This window comes from Myotis daubentonii, chromosome 2, assembly GCF_963259705.1.
Source record: "Myotis daubentonii chromosome 2, mMyoDau2.1, whole genome shotgun sequence".
Lineage (NCBI taxonomy): Eukaryota > Metazoa > Chordata > Mammalia > Chiroptera > Vespertilionidae > Myotis > Myotis daubentonii.
The window spans coordinates 35967291-35987513 of record NC_081841.1 but is presented as its reverse complement, the minus strand read 5'-3'; the positions used below and the strand labels follow the sequence as shown (position 1 = coordinate 35987513).

General features: G+C 41.3%; 1 protein-coding gene across 8 annotated transcripts in view; it reads left to right on the top strand.

Annotated features, from left to right (window-relative positions):
* ITPR2 (inositol 1,4,5-trisphosphate receptor type 2) overlaps positions 1 to 20223 on the top strand; it is a 439774-nt gene that overhangs the window by 388269 nt on the left and 31282 nt on the right. For 7 of the 8 annotated variants that reach the window (XM_059682415.1, XM_059682414.1, XM_059682412.1 and 4 more), the window contains one exon: positions 9145 to 9305. In XM_059682415.1, coding sequence (XP_059538398.1) covers positions 9145 to 9305 — 161 coding nt within the window. Of the gene's footprint in view, positions 1 to 9144; positions 9306 to 15919; positions 16179 to 20223 lie in introns of those variants that run through there. The other variant, XM_059682416.1, reaches the window with a different exon arrangement.

Below are 20223 nucleotides of genomic sequence, written 5' to 3'. Positions count from 1 at the left end.
GAGAAAGTCAATAACATATGAACTGAAGTAGAGCCTTTGGGTTTCTCATTTAGGAGGTTTTGGTGGCTTTAGATAGAGTAGTTTCCAGGAGGGTGAGGACAGGTACCAGATTGCACAAAGCTGGGGGAGGGACTTGCTGGAAGGAAATTGTCTAGATTAGGTGGTAGGAAGCAAGATTGAGATGGAGCCAAGGAAGATGCCATACAATAATTTTGGGATTTTGGGACGTGAAGCACTATATTGAAGGGTGAGTTCCAAAGAGAAAAAAGATGCTGTCCTTGAAAATCTCTGTGTTTCATGGTCTTGCTTTCACACTGCTTCCTCTAAGCCCTTTTCTTTATGATCATAATAACTATTATGTCAGCGCATTACCTCCAAAAAATGGTGGGGTGTTTTTTTTTTTTTTGAAGGATGTTATCAGTAGGATGTGAGCCTCATTCTAAGACATGATACTGTTTCCCATATTCTAAAAGCAAAAAACATGAACAATATAATAAGGCCATCACTGAACCACCATTCCTGCTCTTCTAAGGTTTCCCTTCACTGTCACAATTCTCTTTGGCTTTTCATAGTTATTAAAAAAACAAGCCTATAACCTATAAATTCCTTAAAACCTTCATCACCAAATTGAAATGGTTTTCTCAAATCTCATCATTAATTTCCTGCTGACCTTTCCTTCTACCTTGAATTGTACATTCTCTGGTTTCATCACAAGGTCCTATTTTTCCTCCTAATCCCTAGATAAGAGGTTCTGAATTTATCATTGACTCCTTGTCTCTTCTCTCTGCCCTCCTCTTTAACATCACTTTATTGCCAAATATGCCACCACAGCTCCAAGCACTCTCCAGGCTTCTGTCCTTTGTCTTCAGTTGTTGACTGACATTTAGTAGGGTATGACTTCTAGCAGCCAACTTGACTGTGTTTAAAAACCAGTGCATCATGCCTTTCCATCTCCTCCCTCCAATCCAGCAACTTATCCTGACTTCCATATTGCCACACATGACCTCCCATCAGTTATCTGGATTGGGAACGTCTCCATAATTTTTAGTATCTGCTCTTTGCTCTTCCAGGTGCACTAACATATTCCCATAGCCACACCTTGGTTTTTTTAGGCTCACCCTGGCTCACCCCCAATGGCCTGCTCAGCTCTGCCAGACTAATTTTTCCCCTTTGAATTCATCATTTCCGTATTCAGAGAGCTATCAAGAGCATTGCATTCTGTAACTCTAAAACTCTAATTTTCCTGCCATGTAAGATGCCCCACAATTGGGCCCCTTCTTTCTATGCTTACCTTATCACCCAGTGTTCTTATTTATAGCTCAAGTCATAGTCCAACTGTATTACTCATCTTTAACTCTCCATGTGGTCTCAGTTATGGTGTTTCTCCAATTTCTAGAATGTCCAAGGTCCTAAGCTATTGAACTCCTGCCCTCATTCTTAGGCCAGGTCTAATGCCATTATTCCATGAAGCCTTCTCTGATCTCACTAACCAGAATCAAACACGTCTGTTCCTAAATCCCTCATATTACCCTTAGCTATATGATTCTGTACACATTCTTGTTACCTTATCTTCTTTGTTGGATGCTATTTATTATTATTCTACTAGAGGCCTGGTGCACGACATTCGTGCACTGTGGGGGGGGAGGGGGTGTCCCTCAGCCCAGCCTGTGCCCTCTCGCAGTTTGGGATGCCTGGGGGATGTCTAACTGCCAGCTTAGGCCGGCTCCTTGTGGGACAGTCGGACATCCCCCGAGGGGTCCTTAGCACTACTGTAAAGGCGGGAGAGGCTCCCCCACCACCACCACTGCACTTGCCAGCCTTGAGTCCAGCTTTTGACTGAGCAGTGCTCCCCCTGTGGGAGCGCACTGACCACCAGGGGGCAGCTCCTGCATTCAGCATCTGCCCCTTGGTGGTCAGCGTGGATCATAGCAACTGGTCATTCTGCTGTTTGGTCGATTTGCATATTAGGGTTTTATTATATAGGATTATAGAAGATGCATGAACTTTATAGACATGTCCTGGCTAGATGATGTTGGCCAAGGTTCCTTTCACCTTGAACTATTGTTTCCTTATCTGGAAAATGGTAATATAATGCCACATTTGGGGGTTTGGTGAATTTAAATGAAATCTGTTTATCAGGAGTCCTAGCTCAATGCTTAGCTGAGATTAAGCACTCAATACATGTTAGTTTCTCTTGTTTAAGAGCTCCAGACCTATGTCCTATCCATTTCTATGCTTCCATAGCATGTATTGGGGATCATTCATAAATATTTTCTTAATGAATGACTATCCAGTTATTCAGCTCCAAATTAACATTGTCTTTATGCCAATGTGCCTTAAAACCTATAAAAGAAAGTTAAAACAAGTAAGTACTAAAAAGCTTTATAATGTAGGCAAAAATATCTAGGTGCACTAATTCCGAGTTATTCCAATATTTGTCACATGCGGGGTATGGTCTCTGGCGTACACATGCCTGCGGGGATGCAGAGAAACCGGGAGGCATAGGGGATGTTGATACGTGGTTCATGTCTCAGAAGCCTCATATTTATTCAAAAATTTGAGTGGCCACTTAGGTAATTTAACCTAAGAGTAAATTTAAATTGTATTTTTATATTCGTACAAATAAAATGTTGTAAAGTAGAATGAATTTAGTGTGAACATTTAAAATAGAAACATTTTTAAATATTAAAAAGTGGTGCCCAGCACTTTTTAGCTGCTAATCCCTGTAGCTTAAGGTTCTCTACTCTCTGCCCTGAAAGGATCTTCAGTTCAGCACAAAACATGTGACTGGTGTTATGATAACATGTATCCAGATATGCATTCATTCCTGGAGTTGCTTACCACATATAAGATTTAATATACACCATATACATTTTATGAACTTAATTACAAGAATGATTTAAACATTTGGGATATCTGGGGGCTGTGCTAGTAGCCTGTAACATAGTTGTGATTAATCTACAAATGGTTCTGGGGAAAGCTGGGTGTTAAGTTGTGATCCAAAGAGGGATAGTGTATAAGTAGCAGAAGAGAGAATCTCCACAGTGGGAGAGAATTGGCTTCAGGAGTGTGCCGAGCGACGCCCGTGGCAGCAACAGAGGAGGTAGATGTTGTGGCAGGCGATGAGAGCAGATGGGACTTTTCTAGCCTTGAAGGCAGTGACCAGATGTTTGAGAGTTATGACTCAGAAAACAATTACTAGTGATCCAAAAGGCGGTCATGATAGGGTGATAATTAGCAGATGACAGAGCTGAAGCAGTAAACATAGAAAACAAATTGGCTCTGGTGTCTGCGATAATGATTAATTTTGAATTACTAGAGGCGGAAAATTCAGTGAAAAGGAGATGTCAACAGAGCAGGTGTGACAAAATAACCCACTGGAGAAAGGATTTGTTGATGTCAGAATTCCTATCATAAGGATAGCCAGGTTCCTAGATTAAAGATCTTTCTGGATGATTTATTAGGAGACAAAGGCTATCTTGTGAGAGAGGGGCCGCTTACGTTTCTCTCTTAGTATGTTAGGCCCTTATTATCTATATAAAGTCATTCACCCACTTATTTGTTCAACAATTACTTATTGAGCATCTACTTTGTGCCAGGCTGTTGCAGTGAACAAAAATAGATAAAAAGCACTGCCATTATGGAGGTTACTTTCCAATGTATGTAGAAGGTCAAATGATGACAAGGGCTGTGGAGAAAAACAAAACAGAGGATGAATTGAGGTGCCTGGGTGATAGGTGGCTGTGTGCCCTTACTTTAGTCATACTGTGTGGGAAACACAGCGTAAATATAGTCTTGCTTTTCCTGAAAAGCTAGTATTGAGCACATGAAGCTCCTCTTATCCTTCCTTTCTTTCTACCTTGGTCATCTCATCCAATACCCTGGCTTTCATTGTTCATCTTATGTCATTTACCCTTGGATTCGTATATTTATAAAAGAACTCTCTGTTTCGAAGCTCCATCCTCCTGCCTAACACTCTAGTTTGGTTGTTCTACAGGCATCTTAAACTGAGCACATCCCAAATCAAATGTATCCTCCCTCCAAAATCTCTTTTTTTCTCTCTTGCTTTAGTGATATTACCTTCAACTCAGTTAAGTCAGGGAATTCAGAGTCGTTCTTAATTCCTCAGAAATGTATACCTCTAATTGCATGTCATGCCCTCTTAAGTTTTCATTCCAAGTTCCTCTCCAGTCTCTATGGATTTATTCAATTACTCTGTCAACTTTAGTTGATTGCCTACTGTTTACCAGCTGCTAATGCCAGATTCTGGTAATACAAAGAATACATCAGACAATAAGGTCATAGAAGCTGAGATAGAAATCGACACATTTTCATAGCAAAGTATTGTGAGCACAGAGAGGATCAACTAATTGGCTGTGTCTGTGAGAGTCAGATGGTGGCAGTGGTTGAGCAAGTCTTGAAGAAGGAATACCTGGAAGGCAGGAAAGAGACTAGATGGAGGCATTGAGTTTTCAGAGGATTTGGTGTGTTTGGAGAATGGTGAGAAAGTCAGAGTGATTACAAGAAGTGGATTGTCAGAGCATGATTCTGAAGATCACTTCAAATTCCTTGGTTGACAGAGATTTCATTAACAGAGGTGAATAAAAAGGTCTAAAGAAACAAATTTTTAATGAGTTGAGTTTGAAATGCTCGTAAGCTATCCAGAAGGATTTTTATCCATGAGGCTGCTGGAAATAGAAAGTGAAGTTGAGAAGAAAGGTCAGTATTGGGGATAAAGATTGAGAAATCATCAGCATGATGATGGTTGGAACCATGGGAATGGACAACAAAGCTTAGTGAGCAAGAACCAATGAAGATGAAAGATAACCAGTCCCCCTCTTTTTATTTCCCCTCCACTGCCCTGGTCCCTGGCCTCCACCCTCAACCTCTTCTCCCACAGTCTTCCTCTAAATCCTGCCACAGGAAGCTACTGAAAGCCCAGCTCTGAATGTGCTCGCCTCCATGCAAAGCCTTCAGAATAAAGTGCAGGCTCCTTAGCTTTGTGCTTAAAGCTCATTATGGTTTGTGCCAAATGTACCATTTCATCTTCATTTCCCAATGTTCCCTTCTAACCACACCAGAGGGATTGAAGCTCCCCCAAACAGGTCATCTACTTTCATCTCTAGCTTTGCCATGCCATTTCCTCTGCCCAGATGGCAAGAGAACCTGGCTTTGGCATCAGAAATATTTTTATTTAAATACTGGCTGACTTTTCCACTAACCAAGGTGTTGACTTGAGCAATTAATTGAATCCCTCTGAATCTATTTCCTCACATGCTAAAAGGTCAGATTGGATTATTGGAATTCTAATAGCATATTTAGACATCTTTATAGTTGTCAGCATAAATATGTACTAAATAAAAATTAAATATCTTTTATTACCATTCCACTTGCCATAATCATGTTTCAAGGCCAGACCTTCAAAGCATTACACCTCTTCAAAACCATTTAAAATATATCTAGTGAGAATTCATTTTGCCTTTCTCTATGCTTTGTTGGCAATTTATACCACTTCAGAATGTCTATTGTCTGTTTCCTCTACCACATTATGGATTAATTGATAGTAAACACATTATTTTTATAGCCCTATGTGCCTTGCAACAGGTAGATAATTGTTTAAATTGAATACTGAGAAAGTCTACTTCAACATTTCTCTCTCTTTTTTGGAATAACATCTCTATTGAAGTATAATTTATATACCTTACAACTCAACTGTGTAAAGTATACAATTCAGTGGTTTTTGTATATTCAGAGTTAGGCATCTATCATCATAATCAATTTTAGAATTTTTTTCATTGTCCCCAAAAGAAACCTCATACCCTTTAGCTTCATCATTCTCCCTCCCCCAATCTTTTATCCTCCTCAGCCCAAGGCAACCATTGATCTACCATCTGCCTCTATAGATTTTCCTATTCTGGACATTTCATATAAATAGAATCACAGAATATATGGTCTTCTGTGACTTGCTTCTTTCACTAAGTATGATGTTAATGGTTCATGTTGTAACATGCATCAGTACTTTATATTAATGCAGAAAAATATTTATTGAATGGATATTTTGTTTATCCTTTCATCAGATGATAAACATTTGGAATTGTTTCTACTTTTCTGGCAATTATGAATAAGCAATCAAATGCTCTACCCCTGAGCCACTAAGCTGTACCCCCTATGGGTAATGCTGCTATGAACAATTTATGTCCAAGCTTTTGTGTGTGGACATATGTTTTTATTTCTTGTGTGTGTGTGTGTGTGTGTGTGTGTGTGTGTGTGTGTGTGTGTAGTTGCTGGGTCATATGGTAACTTCATGTTTAATTTTTGAGAAACTGCCAAACTGTGTTTTAAAATAGCTGCACTATTTTACATTCCCACCTGTAGTGTATGAGGATTCTAATTTATACACATCATCACCAACACTTGTTATTATCTGTTTTTTATTATAACCAACCTAGTGGGACAATATTTTATTAGTGAAATATTCTTAAGGCATTGAATAAACATTTAGTGGCAACTATGTGCCAGGCACCATTCTAAGCTATTGGGACCATTGGTGAAGAACAGAAACAGGTGTATCTGCCCATGGACATGCACTAAATGATAAACACAATAAGTTCCTGGATAAAATGACATTTCTTCTATGCTGATTAGCAGACAGGATTTTTCTTGCACAATCATTTTTACCTCTTTACCTTTTTCTTGTGGTCTAGTTTGATATAACAACATTAATATGGCTATATTCCATCTGTTAGGAGGTGATAAGCACTATACAAAAAAAAAAAGAGTGATTGAGAAGGTCCCCAAAAGGGAAGGGGAGGTGATAGGATTAAATAGGGTGATTAAGTTGAGCCACATTGAGACGGTGAGAGTGGAGCAAAAACTAGAAGGTGAGTGAGTTGGTCAAAGAGCTACCAGAGAGAAGAGTGTTGTGGGCAGAGGAAATGACAAGTTCAAAGGCCCTAAAGTGGGAGTCTGTATGCAAGGAACAGCAAGGAGGCCATGGTGGCTGGATAAAAGTTAGCAAGGGAGAGGATAATAGGAGATGAGGTTAGAGAAGCTATAGGGCCACATCACTTAAGGTTTAGCAAATACAGTGGGGCCTTGACTTACGAGTTTAATTCATTCTGAGACTGAGCTCGTTAAGGAGCTTGTTAACTCAAATTACTCTATCAACTCAATGCAAAAAATCGGCCGAGAGACAGCTGGTATCTCAAAAAACTTGTTAGTCGGGACACTCGTAAGTCAAGGCCCCACTGTAGATATCATATGGGACATATGGAATAAATAGTTATACTCAACAATTATTCATTGTTTATCTGAGATTCAAATGTAATCAGGCATCTTGTCTTTTATCTGGCCACCCTACTTGCAAGCCATTTTAAAGACTTTGACCTTTACTCTAAGGAGGTGAGGATCTGCAGGGTTTGGAAAAGGGGAGAGACGCTATCTCACTTAGATTTTTAAATGATCACCTGACTGCTATGTTGAGAATAGGCTGTAGAGAATAAGAGTTTACAGGGGGATCCTGAGAGACTATTGTAGTAGCCCAGATGAGAGAAGATAATGGCTCAGACTGAGTGGTAGTGGTGGGGGTGCTGAGAAGTGATCAGATTCTGGGTATATGTTGAAGGTAGAGCCAGAAGAATTTCAGTATAGATGGGATGGTGTGTGTGTGTGTGTGTGTGTGTGAGAGAGAGAGAGAGAGAGAGAGAGAGAGAGAGAGAGAGAGAGAGAGGATTCAAGGATGACTCCTAGATTCTGGCTTGAATAACTGAAAGAATGGCATTGCCATGGAATGAAAAGAGGACTGTGGGTGGAGCAGGGTTGGGAAAAAAGATTGGATTCTATTTGGGACATGCTGAGCTGATGAGGCATAGCCATCAGCCAGCTAAATTTTATGGTATTTTTCCATTAGAATATCCAGTAACATAATTTAAAAGGTCACTCCTTCACTTGGGACAGATTTTGTACTTATTGTGCTTTGTGTCTTAATATTGAAAGGGTCTTCTTCATGCCTGAATGGCTCAATGGCCTTTTTAAAAAATATATATGCTTAGGGAAAAAAAATAACCAGGATTGGAATTCAATTTCCTGGTTTCTTCTCCAACATCTGAACTGCAAAACCAGACTGAATCCCAACATCCCATTTTACTTGGCTTCCTAATCCATTTTTCCATGGACGTTTTTCTTCATCTCCATTCATTTCCTTTCATTCAATCTTCAACCTTTGAGAAAAAAAAGAGTGTTACTACCCAGATCCTTTCCTCAATGACCATCCAGAGACTGAAAATGTGCCCCGGAAGTTGAGCAGACGGTCCCCTTCCTAGGCTGGCTGGAACACAGTCATCTGAGGGGTGGACGGGTCCGTCAGTCCTTATTGCACTCAGAGCCCAGATCATGGTGGACATTCGCTTACTCTTCACTGATCACAAGTGGTTTTGAAGTTCCTGGATTAAATGACTTTTTTTTCTGTCCTGATTAGCATGTGTGCCATTTCTTGCACAATCAATTTTACTTTTTTTACTTAGACTTGTGGTCCAATTTAATTTGACTATTTTGATATGGCTTTATTTGAAATTATCTGCAAATTTTACATCTATAATAATACATTTCCAAGTATCTATTGGGGGGAAATGTTAGTTGGGAATAAATCCATAAACTATGGCCTTTTTTTTTCCTGGAGGTCTTATGTACTATGTTGTTTTAAATCATAACATAGTAAATTGACGCATGCTTACAGAAAGCATTTTTTCACACATTATTGTGTTTTTAGGCCAGCAGTTCTCAACCTGTGGGTCGCGACCCCTTTGGGGGTCGTATGACCCTTTCACAGGAGTCGCCTAAGACCATCGGAAAACATATATAATTACATATTTTTTGTCATTAATCACTATGCTTTAATTATGTTCAATTTGTAACAATGAAAATACATCCTGCATATCAGATATTTACATTACGATTCATAACAGTAGCAAAATTACAGTTATGAAGTAGCAACGAAAATAATTTTATGGTTGGGGGTCACCACAACATGAGGAACTGTATTAAAGGGTCGCAGCATTAGAAAGGTTGAGAACCACTGTTTTAGGCTAAGAAGGAAATGCTGATTAAATGACAGATTACATACCTTGTGTTTCCCGTGTTCTGCAGGACTCGAGAGGGACAAGTTTGATAATAAAACTGTGTCATTTGAAGAGCACATCAAGTCGGAACACAACATGTGGCATTATTTGTATTTCCTCGTCTTGGTGAAGGTTAAAGACCCAACTGAATACACTGGACCTGAAAGTTACGTGGCTCAAATGATTGTGGTGAGTGATCAGAGGGTTTGATCTGGAACTGTATTGGATTTTGGATGCTTTTCTTTATCTACCCTTCCCTTGTCCCGTTTTGTTAACTTTTAAACAGGACTGTCAGTCACTGCAGTATCGCTGTACTGGCTAAGTCATTGGTTCCCAGTGGACTTCTTAGTTATACAAACCAAATTTAAATCTGAGGTGCACAGGTATTTACTGCAGAATTAATTCTGCACCATCTGTCATATCTGTCATCTTCTGGCCTCATGCCTCCTGCTATGTCTCAATTCCAAAAATCTGGAACTTTCCCATTGGCAAATGTGAACAGAAGAGTCATACTTTAAGAAATATCTTGAATTGCAGAACTCAAGGGTTTAAGGAAGGGAAGAGTATAGTGTTCGATTTCAATGGGAAAATACTGGCTTTCTGTCTGCACGCACTTTGCATAGGGTTATCAGTGCTGGTGATGTATTAGCAGTGACCCTGCCACATCCGGTTGCTTATAACGCCTCATTAAGATTAGTAGCGTTGCACAGAGGGTGTGATTGTCTATGATCCAAAGTTTCGTCTGTTTCATAGAAGGTTAAAACCGACTGGCTTAAAGAGAAGCCAAAGGTACAGCTTTAGTGTATCCATGATACACATTTAGCGAGTGTCATTGCATCTGATATAAATTCTCATATTATAATAAATCTAGCTGTGTATTGGATTTTGTTTTTTCAAAAATCACCCAGCAAAATTGCATTAGCTATTTGAGAATGAGAAGCGTCATCACCCTCTTTGCTGCTCGGTCCCTGGGATAACATTTGGTGACCACCACAAAGTGACAGGACAGCCATCAGTGGCTCTCTAACCTTCACTCTGGGAGCTTACCATCCACTCAGGAAGACAAACGATAACATGGGGAGCAACTAAAGAACATGTTCAGAGGCTAACATATTAAGGAGTACAAGTTAATATTGCAGTAGTTTACTTTGCTTGACAATATTTATGTCACAGGAGACTTAATGTAAATTATATTTTTATAATTATGCATTTTTAGTGCATTTTTATTGTTGACTTGCATCCTACTATAAGTTGATTCTCTGCGTTCTTCATATGGTAGTAGACAGAACATAATATTATTTTATTCAATATATCTTTTTCTGCCCTCTCTCCCTTTTAAATTAGGGGGAAAAGTAATCACTTTGAGGATATACATTTATAGTCATTATTTTATAGCCTTGATCTCGAGATGCTCAGAGACTATTGGTGTGAAACATATTGTTTCTGCTTGATGGGGAATATAAACATGTAAATCATTACATTGGAAGTGTGACCTCACATTGTTATACTTTATCAAAGTTTGAGTAAATTTAATATACAGGTGGTGGGCAAAAGTAGATTTACAGTTGTTTATATGGAAAAAGACATGCAGGTTATGATTATTACAAGAGCTATATTAACTCAAAAGAATGTTTCAGTGGCACTTATGAGACTGTACCTCAGTGCACTGTGCCACTGTGCCTGGAGACTGAGTCATGGATTAGAGGGGACAGGATAGTGACAACAGCATGCACCTTAAAGCCAGAGAAATATTGGCTCAAACTTTGGTTCCCTCACTTATTTTGTTGTATGGTCTTGGATAGTTTGGGTGAGTTTTTGAACCTACCTGAGACTCTGCTCCCTCATCTAAAAGGCAGAAAATTGTTGGTGTGGTATCAGTGAGATGAAATGTAAAATGCTTTTAGCACAGAGCATAGGTCCTCAGTAATTTACAGTTTTCACTGTGACTACCCACATGGAATGACCATGGAAGCCATCAGATTAGAGAGAGGTGGAGAAGGGAGAACTATAAAGAGAGGAGAGAAGAGAAAGCCAGAGACAGACCTCTCATGTCGGAAAAAGAAGAAAGACAAGTAAAATAAGTATAAAAGAAGACAACACGAAGGGCAGAAGGAGAACCAGAAAGTGGAGTGTGTCGACAGCCAAGAGATGAGCATTTCAGTGTCACAGTTCAACGGCATCATTTGCTACAAAGAGGCCATGAAGATGAGACAGGTCGAAGTCTTTGGAAATTGTAATGAGGAAATCTGCAGGTGCCTTCCACCGTGAGAGAAGATGGCTGTGAAAATGTAGACCCATCTTTAGCCTTGACATCAAGACCGATGTTCTGCCAGGCACTTGTACTTGAATTGTTAGGTATCCACGTACATACCTGTGTTTCCGTCCGTCCTCTTCTGTCAGCACTCTCTCCAGGACTGTGACAGGAGGGAGAAGAGCTCACAAGCTCATTCCAACACGAACTGTCTCATTCTCATCCAAGCAGCGCACATCCAAGAGAGCAGGCACCGTTCCTGAATGTTAATAGTCAGGGGAAGGAAGGGTGATATTAAGCTCAGAACTGGTGGAAACAAAAAGCCATTCTTGTGGAAGATTGTTCACTTACTGAAACAGCCAATTTGAAAACTTCTAAAAATCTATAGCTGATGAACCCAATTCAGAAAATCCGTTACTCCCAGCTCTCTCTGTGGAGATTGTGGTTTTTTTTATCCTGATTCTCCTATAAAGAAAGAGAAGATTTTAGAACACATAAGTTGAAACACCTCTACAGCTCAGTTTAAAGACTTTTTTCCCCCCGTCCAACCCAGGGCTAACTACTCGTAACAGTGTGGTAAGAAACCTTCCAGACATGTCCTACCATTTTATATTTTCTCCTTACAAACAGGTTCATTTACCAAGTTGATTTAAGTGCTTGTTTATTAAAAGGTCTTTGAAAGAAGCTATAAATTTTTTGTAATTGATGCAGCTTTCATAATCAAGGATTTATGCAAAAGAAAATGAGGAAGTTCCTTATATTCATCCCCAAAACAAGTCATCTGAATTCTACTACACTAAGTAACTTGGATTTTACCCTAGGCCCTTAGGAAATGCTTCCTGGCTTTTGGTAAAATGAGAAAAAAAGAATATAAAAATTTGGGAGATATTTCTCCCTTCTGTATATTTATTCACCTCCAATGTCTATACTTTATTGCTATGTCAATAAGGAAGATGTATACCAATATGCACTAAAACATACATAGTAAATAAATTAATATATTGCTTCTAGATGTTAGAACCTAAGGAAGTATGTTTGTGTCTCTAAATCCAACCAGTGATAGAGTCAAGATTTGTAAATATTAATAGAAACTCCAAACTTCCGTACCACCGCCTTCAAACTCCATGCCACGCTGTTCAAATATCCTCTTTCTGAGTATCTGAATTAACAAAGAGCATCTTCTGGAACATTATTATAGGAGATGTGAGTAGATCAAGGTATTTTGGAGAATAGATTTTTGTCTTGCAAGCAAACCATCATTTTTGATAAGAGAATTGATATTTTGAGCTAGTATTTATTGGGAACAGAAAATGAGAAGGGGGCGGAAACCAAGATGGCAGCATAGGTAAACACCGGAGTTTGCTGCCTCAAACAACCGCTTCAAAAATACAACTAAAAGACGGAATAGACATCATCCAGAACCACAGGAAGGCTGGCTGAGTGGAAATTCCACAACTAGAAGGAAACAGAAAAGCATACTGAGACTCAGAGGAAGCACAGTGCGGAAGTAAAATACTAAGGTGTGGAGATGCATGCGGACAGGACTGGCAACTGAGGGCACGGTTGTCATTTTCAATCAGGAGGGAGTCTCAGGCTCTGAGCTCCAGTTCTGGGCAAGTCTCTGGGGACCCAGATGCATACAGGAGAATCGGGACTGTCTGGCATTGGTTGGAACTCGAGGGCAGCTTTCTCTCGGAGGGGCATGCAGCAATTGCCCAGACACTGAGAAGCAGAGCCTCTGAGAGCAGCCATAACTGCTAGCCCCGCCCTGTTGATCCCATGGGACCCGCCCTGCCCAAGCCCTGCAGGGAGGCTTTTGCTGGATAGCCTAAGGCAGAGGCTAGATTAGCACCTCCCTAGAGATCCAGAAGCCAGGAGCCACCCAGAGGTCAGAGAGGGACCATCCAGTTTGCAGCTCTGTGGAACCATAAAGGACACACTCAGGGGGCAGACTCAGTGAGCACCAAAACCCCATTGAAGCAAGTCTTGCCCTGGAGGGGTGTCTCCAGCACAGTTCTCCCACTGCAGACACAGCTAATTCTCATAACCAATTAGCCTGGAGGTCAATTCCTCCCAGTGATACCTACAACAATCAAGGCTTAAGTACAATAAGACTGTGCACAAAGACCACAAGGGGGTGCACCAAGAGTGTCCACCTCAGGTAATTGGGGAGGCTGAACCACTGGGCCCTAGAGGACACTTAGCACAGAAAACCACTTTATCAACACAGGGAAGCATAAAAAATGCGGAGACAAAGAAAAAGGACACAAATGACAGAAATGGAGGAAAGCAAACTACACTTTTAAGGTCTTTTAATAATTTTCTAGAAACTGCCAATAAACTTAATGAGGTCTACAAGAAATCTAATGAGACCCTCAAGATTGTGATAAAGGACCAACTAGAAATTAAGCATGCACTGACTGAAATAAAGAATATTATACAGAATCCCAACAGCAGACTAGAGGATCGCAAGAATCAAGTCAATGATTTGAAATACAAAGAAGCAAAAAACACCCAACCGGAAAAGCAAAATGAAAAACGAATCCGAAAATATGAAGATAGTGTAAGGAGCCCCTGGGACAGCTTCAAGCGTACCAACATCCGAATTTTGGGGTGCCAGAAGAAGAGAGAGAGCAAGATATTGAAAACCTATTTGAAGGAATAATGACAGAAAACTTCCCCTACCTGGTGAAAGAAAGAGACTTACGAGTCCAGGAAGCACAGAGAACCCCAAACAAAAGGAATCCAAAGAGGACCACACCAAGACACATCATAATTAAAATGCCAAGAGCAAAAGACAAAGAGAGAATCTTAAAAGCAGCAAGAGAAAGAAACTCAGTTACCTAAAAGGGAGCACCCATATGATTGTCAGCTGATTTCGCAACAGAAACTTTGCAGGCCAGAAGGGAGTGGCAAGAAATATTCAAAGTGATGAATGCCAAGAACCTACAACCAAGATTACTTTATCCAGCAAAGCTATCATTCAGAATTGAAGGTCAGATAAAGAGCTTCGCAGATAAGAAAAAGCTAAAGGAGTTCATCATCACCAAACCAGTATTATATGAAATGCTGAAAGGTATCCTTTAAGAAGAGGAAGAAGAAGAAAAAGGTAAAGATACAAATTATGAACAACAAATACACATCTATCAACAAGTGAATCTGAAAATCAAGTGAATAATCTGATGAACAGAATGAACTGGTGATTATAATAGAATCAGGGGCATAGAAAAGGAGTGGACTGTCTATTCTCGGGGGGAAAGGGGTGAGGGGGATGCGGGAAGAGACTGGACAACAATCCTGCACCTATGGATGAGGACAGTGGGTGGGGAGTGAGGGAGGAGGGTGGGGTGGGAACTGGATGGAGGGGAGTTATGTGGGGAAAAAATAGGAACAACTGTAATAATCTGAGCAATAAAGATTTAATTAATCAAAAAGAAGAAGAAAAAAGAAAATGAGAAGGGAAAAACAAGGACTGTGCAGGAAAATAAAATAAAGAAAGGGAATTAAAAAATAAAAAATTAGAAGGGAGGGTGTAAGGGATAAATCCTGTAGCCTTTATTCATAATGGCCTCTGAGCATCATTAAGCCCCTTCGCTTCTCCCATTACCCAAAGGACGATGACCAAGGAGGAAAACACAAAATAGAGATCATTAGAAAAGATGCCCAAAGCTTTCAGATGTTGCTCTGACATTTGGGGAACATTTTCAGATTTTCAGTGTTCATTTGCTGAGATGTTAGGGGCCTTTGGGGATATTTACTAGTTAATTTGACGAACAGCAGGATGAAATCCCAGGTGCCTGGCAGAGAGGCACCACTGCATGTTCGGAGACTGGCTGCCTCCCCCAGTGCTTCAGTGTCCGGGTGGTACTGGGCTGTAACCCTCCCCATGACCATGGTTTTGGGGGGATTATTTCCTCATTTCAGTGCATGACACTTTTCAGTTTTTCTACTTATTTGACTCTTGACAAAAAACTGTTTCCTGACATTGTGTCAGTGTCGACTAGGACAATTTAAGTCATGTTTTCGTTAACGTGATAATCGTCTTGACACACACACACAAATGATTGTAAGTTTCTCAAAGGCCACAACTAAGAATAGAGTAGCTGTTTGTTCTGTAATTACAGAACAGGACAGGTTAATATCTGTGATATGTATTAAAAACAATTCGATATACATTGAGTCCCTCCGACAGGCTAGCAGTCGTGCTATGGGCTTGATATGTAGGATAAATAAGAAATAGTCCCTTCCCTGGAGAGGCTCGAAATGCTTACTGAATGAATAAATAAAATCATGAGCGAATTAACACATGAATGATTTCTTCTTAGTCCTCTGGTAGTTGGACACAATTTACAGAGAGATACACCAACATAGCTGCAAGAGTTTGGGACATGAATTTCTCATTAATCAAATGTCATCTTTCCCCTTTTTGAAAATCAAAAGATAAAAAGGCAGCAGGAAGGGTCAGGCCACCTGAACCAAGTATAATGAAGGCAATATTAAAAACCGGATTTGAGAGACAGGTGTCTTAATCCCTCTGTCGCCTCTCCCCCAGCATTTCTCCAGCCCAGCTCCTCCCACACACGCACAAACCCTCCGGAGTGTGTCTGGGCTGTTCCACTCGCAGCAGGGCAGGCCTGTGCATCGGTGGGCATGTCAGCACAACTCACCCTTAAGCACGAATTCTTCATTGTAATCATCCATTAAGACCTCAGAGAGAAATCCTCCTTTTAATGAGACAGAAAAGAAATGGAGTCACCCAGGACTTTAGCTACATAAAGGAGGAAAAGAACTACCACCTTTCCAGATGCTGTTTTCTATGTCCAGAACTCAAAATAAATCTTGCTTAGTTAAACCATATTTTCCAACAGTAACTGTCGGAGGTGGGGGATGTTTGGGCTCATGAAAGACATAGTGTCTTCTAAGATCTGTAGGCACCCCTCCTGCACAAGCACCCTTTGCCAACTTAATTTTTGCATTATTATCGTGTATCATTATGAAATTATATGTTCTGATTCTATTATTTCTAATCTACACTAATTGTGTAATTGGATCTAATTGAGCCAATTATGTAACTGCTCAGTCTTGAAGACCTATTTGAAAGACTTTAAACCTTAATAAGACACTTTTTAAAATGTTTACATATCAGGGCAAGCCCAGGGGGTCCTTGCAGCTCAGAATGCACAATTAAGAAGTGGACGTTTACATTCAAGGAGCCACCACCTTCACTTTCCACAGTCTAAGTCCACACATGTGTCTTCAATTTAAGAGGGATCTCTTTCAATTCCCGGCTCTGGATTCCAGTGTCATCGTGGAATCTGCCCTCCACACTATTCTGCTTTCTTGTAGAGTATTCATATGCAAGATATATGAGTTGCCACAGTTTTGCACACATTTTAACCTCTTTCTAGGCCTCCTCTTAGTTTGTAAAGTAGCGATAGAAATGGTGAGTACTTAACTGTGTGGCTGTACACAGCGTCATCATCTTGAAGACTCTCCCAGGGGTCAGGTTATTAGACCTCAGGGCAGGAAGCAAGTGTAGGATTTGAGCCAAAGAGTGTCCTCATGGAATTCATGGTAGGAAGCAGGATGGGGAATAAAGATGAGGGCAGGCAGGTGAGTCGCTGACTCGGTCGGAGAAGTCAGCAGCTACTTCCTGAGTTCATCGGAAACCCAATTTGCTGGTGTCCCGGTGATAGTCCTCCATGTTCAAGAGGCAAAAAAATGGATTGTGTTACTTTTTCTAACCAGTGTCGAAGGAGAAGCTCTGTGTAAAGGAGCAAACCTGGGCAGTAGATTCTGATGTTGGACTTTGTAGGATTTTCACCTACAGGGTTGGTGGAAAGACTTCACTTCTCCCATCTGCACGTTACTTTACCCATCAATGAAATAAATTCAGTCAACCAGTCAGCACCCAGAACAGAACCATCTGAACTGTGCCTGGGTCCTGCAGGCCTCCTGCTGTGCCAGGCCCTGTCCCTTTAGTTGCTTGATCATGGGGAGAAGGGGGAGGCAGGGATCCCAGAAGAACCTAAGCAGAGAAGGCTCCAGGGTCATAGGGGGGCGGGGAAAATTGGACGGTTTGAGACGATGGCTAATTTGGCAACTAGGAGCCCAGTGTGGCTCAGTGGTTGAGCGTCAACCTATGAACCAGTAGGTCACGGTTCAATTCCTGGGTTGCCGGCTCGAGCCCCAGTGTGGGGCGTGCAGGAGGCAGCCAATCAATGATTCTCTTTCATCATTGATGTTTCTCTCTCTCCCCTTTTCTCTGAAATCAATAAACATATATATTTTTTTAAATTAAAAAAAATTAGCAACTAGGAAAAACCTCAAAGGTTTAACAACTAGTACAGCAGTATCTATACGTACCAGCTATATATGGACCTTGGATAGAATAAGACCTTCCTTAGAGTTACTGTGAGGATTAAATAAAATCATGCAGACTTGCAATACGACTGCTAATCTCCTGACATATGATGAATGCTGCCTATATTCCAGGTGCTGTGCTAAGTGACGATCTCTTGTACAGCTTTGTAACAGCCCTCAGAGGCAGTCTGCTATTACTATCCCCAGTCTATACATGAGGAAACTGAGGCTTATAAAGGACTGGTAACTTGCCCAACGTTGCACAGCTAGCAGAAAGGGCTGCTGCGTCCTTCATGTCTCAGGCACACGCAGGTGGTCCATAAATGCCCATTGAATGTTGTTATTCAATGCTCTGGGACCATATGCAGAGCTAGGAGCAGTGGTTCCTTTGAGAGCAGGCCAGGCCACTGCAGCCAGCACTCTCAGCAGGATGCCTTGCGCTAGGCAGACGAGGGACTGTCCACATTCAGTCCAGGGCAGGGAGTGGAGCTGGCGGGAGACAGGAAGTCAGCTGACCGCCCTACAATGGCAAGAAGGCCCGAGAGGAATCCTAATAGGAAAAGATGTACTCGCTCAGAGCTGGTGGGCAACTGCAGCGTCCCATAAAGATGAGGCACATTACATTCACAGTTATGGCAACGCCAGGTGAGAGAGACAGAGGCCACAGGAAGTTCCAGTTTAATTTGACAAGCATTTAACGGGGAGCACTAGGCAGTGATAGAAACAAGAATAAACATTGTCAGTGCCCTCATACAGCCCTAATGTAATAAAGAGGACGGCTATATTCACCAGGAGCTGTAGTGCAAATCAGGACTCTGGTGAGAGATGTAATAAATGTACAAACACGGCAGCTGGAGAAATCCCAAAACAAATTCTACTGGGATGTCCCTGCTTAAAGCCATTCGGTGGTACTTAGGATGTAACCCACCTTACGCAGTCCGGCCCCAGCCGACTTCATCAATCTCATTTTATCTCCCCTTCCTTAGCCAACTATGCTTCAACTACGGTTCTTTGCAGGAAACATGCCATACTTCTTTCCTGGTCAGGGCCTTGATATGTGGGTGCCACCCATTTATAGTTGTTCCCTAGCTCTTTCCATGCCTAGCGCCTTCCCTGACATGCCCATTCCAGCTGCCTTCTTTCCTGACCCCCTGTGGAGCACTCAGATGTCTCTGACCTAAGATTGTGTTTATACTGTGACATGTTTATTTTTCTTCTGTATGACTTAGGCATTCACACATCTGTTTTATTCACTGCAGAGCTCTCAGCACTTAATGAATGCCCAATACATAGTAGGCCCTCAGCATTGGTTTGTTGAACAAATTGAATAAGACCTAGAGCCTTGCCTTTAACCAGTTTGGCTCAGTGCATAGAGTGTCGGCCTGCGGACTGATGGGTCCCAGGTTCGGTTCCGGTCAAGAGCATGTACCTTGGTTGCGGGCACATCGCCAGTGAGGGGTGTGCAGGAGGCAGCTGATCAATGTTTCTCTCTCATTGACGTTTTTAACTCTCTATCCCTCTCCCTTCCTCTCTGTAAAAAAAAAAAAAAAAAAAAAATCAATAAAATATATTTAAAAAAAAAAAAAAAAAAGACCTAGAGCCTCCAGAGCCCAGAGGACAGGACGGTTCCTTCTGGCTGGAGGCACCAGGGGCCGTGCACAGAGAAGATTACCAGGACCTTAAACAACGAGGAGGGTTTTGTCAGATGGAATGGAGGGGAGTGTATTCCAGGCAAAGTGTGTATCTTAAAGGGAAAGGTTGAGCACGGAAAAAAAAGAAAAGAAACTAAAATTATGATAGGTGCTAGCAGCTTTGCATGTTATCTTATTTCATTATACCCATTTTATGTGAATTGAGGTTCAGTGAAGTTCATCATTTATCTATAGTGCTCAGTAAATGAGTGCTTGGGCTAGGCTCCAAATGTAGATTTTTCTGGGGGCTGATGTCTATGATTTTACTGTTAGCTGTGCCTTCTCCTCAGAAGAATCAGATAAACTTTGACTAAGATCAAATAAATATATGTATGTCAAGTGTTGGAGAAGAGGTAGAGGGGAAAAACGAAACTAAAAAACAAAAGGCATCCTTTGGAAGGAAGAAAGCTCTTCCTGCTTCTCCAGTAATTTAAGGAATTGGAATTCTTGGTGTCTAAGCTGCAATAGTTAAGATATGGCAAAAAATGACTTGAAAATGCAGATCGATAACCCATTGCCCATCAGTTAAAGGTTTGTTCATTCAGCAAACACAAGTTGAGTGCTCTCTGTGCTCCAGGCCCTGGACTGCTCAGGGAATCAAGGTTGAGGCAGAGATTGTAACTGCCTTCAGGAGTCGGAGAAATGAAACTAAGGAGAGGTGATGGCACCGTGCAGCGGGGGAGCCTGCCGCAGAGCAGATGGCCTGGAAAGGGAGGCTTCAGGAGGTCACGCCTGGATGCCTGAGTGAGTCAGGGAGGTGTGGGTGCAGCAGGTGGAGGAAGCAGCGGGCCTGTCTGCGGGG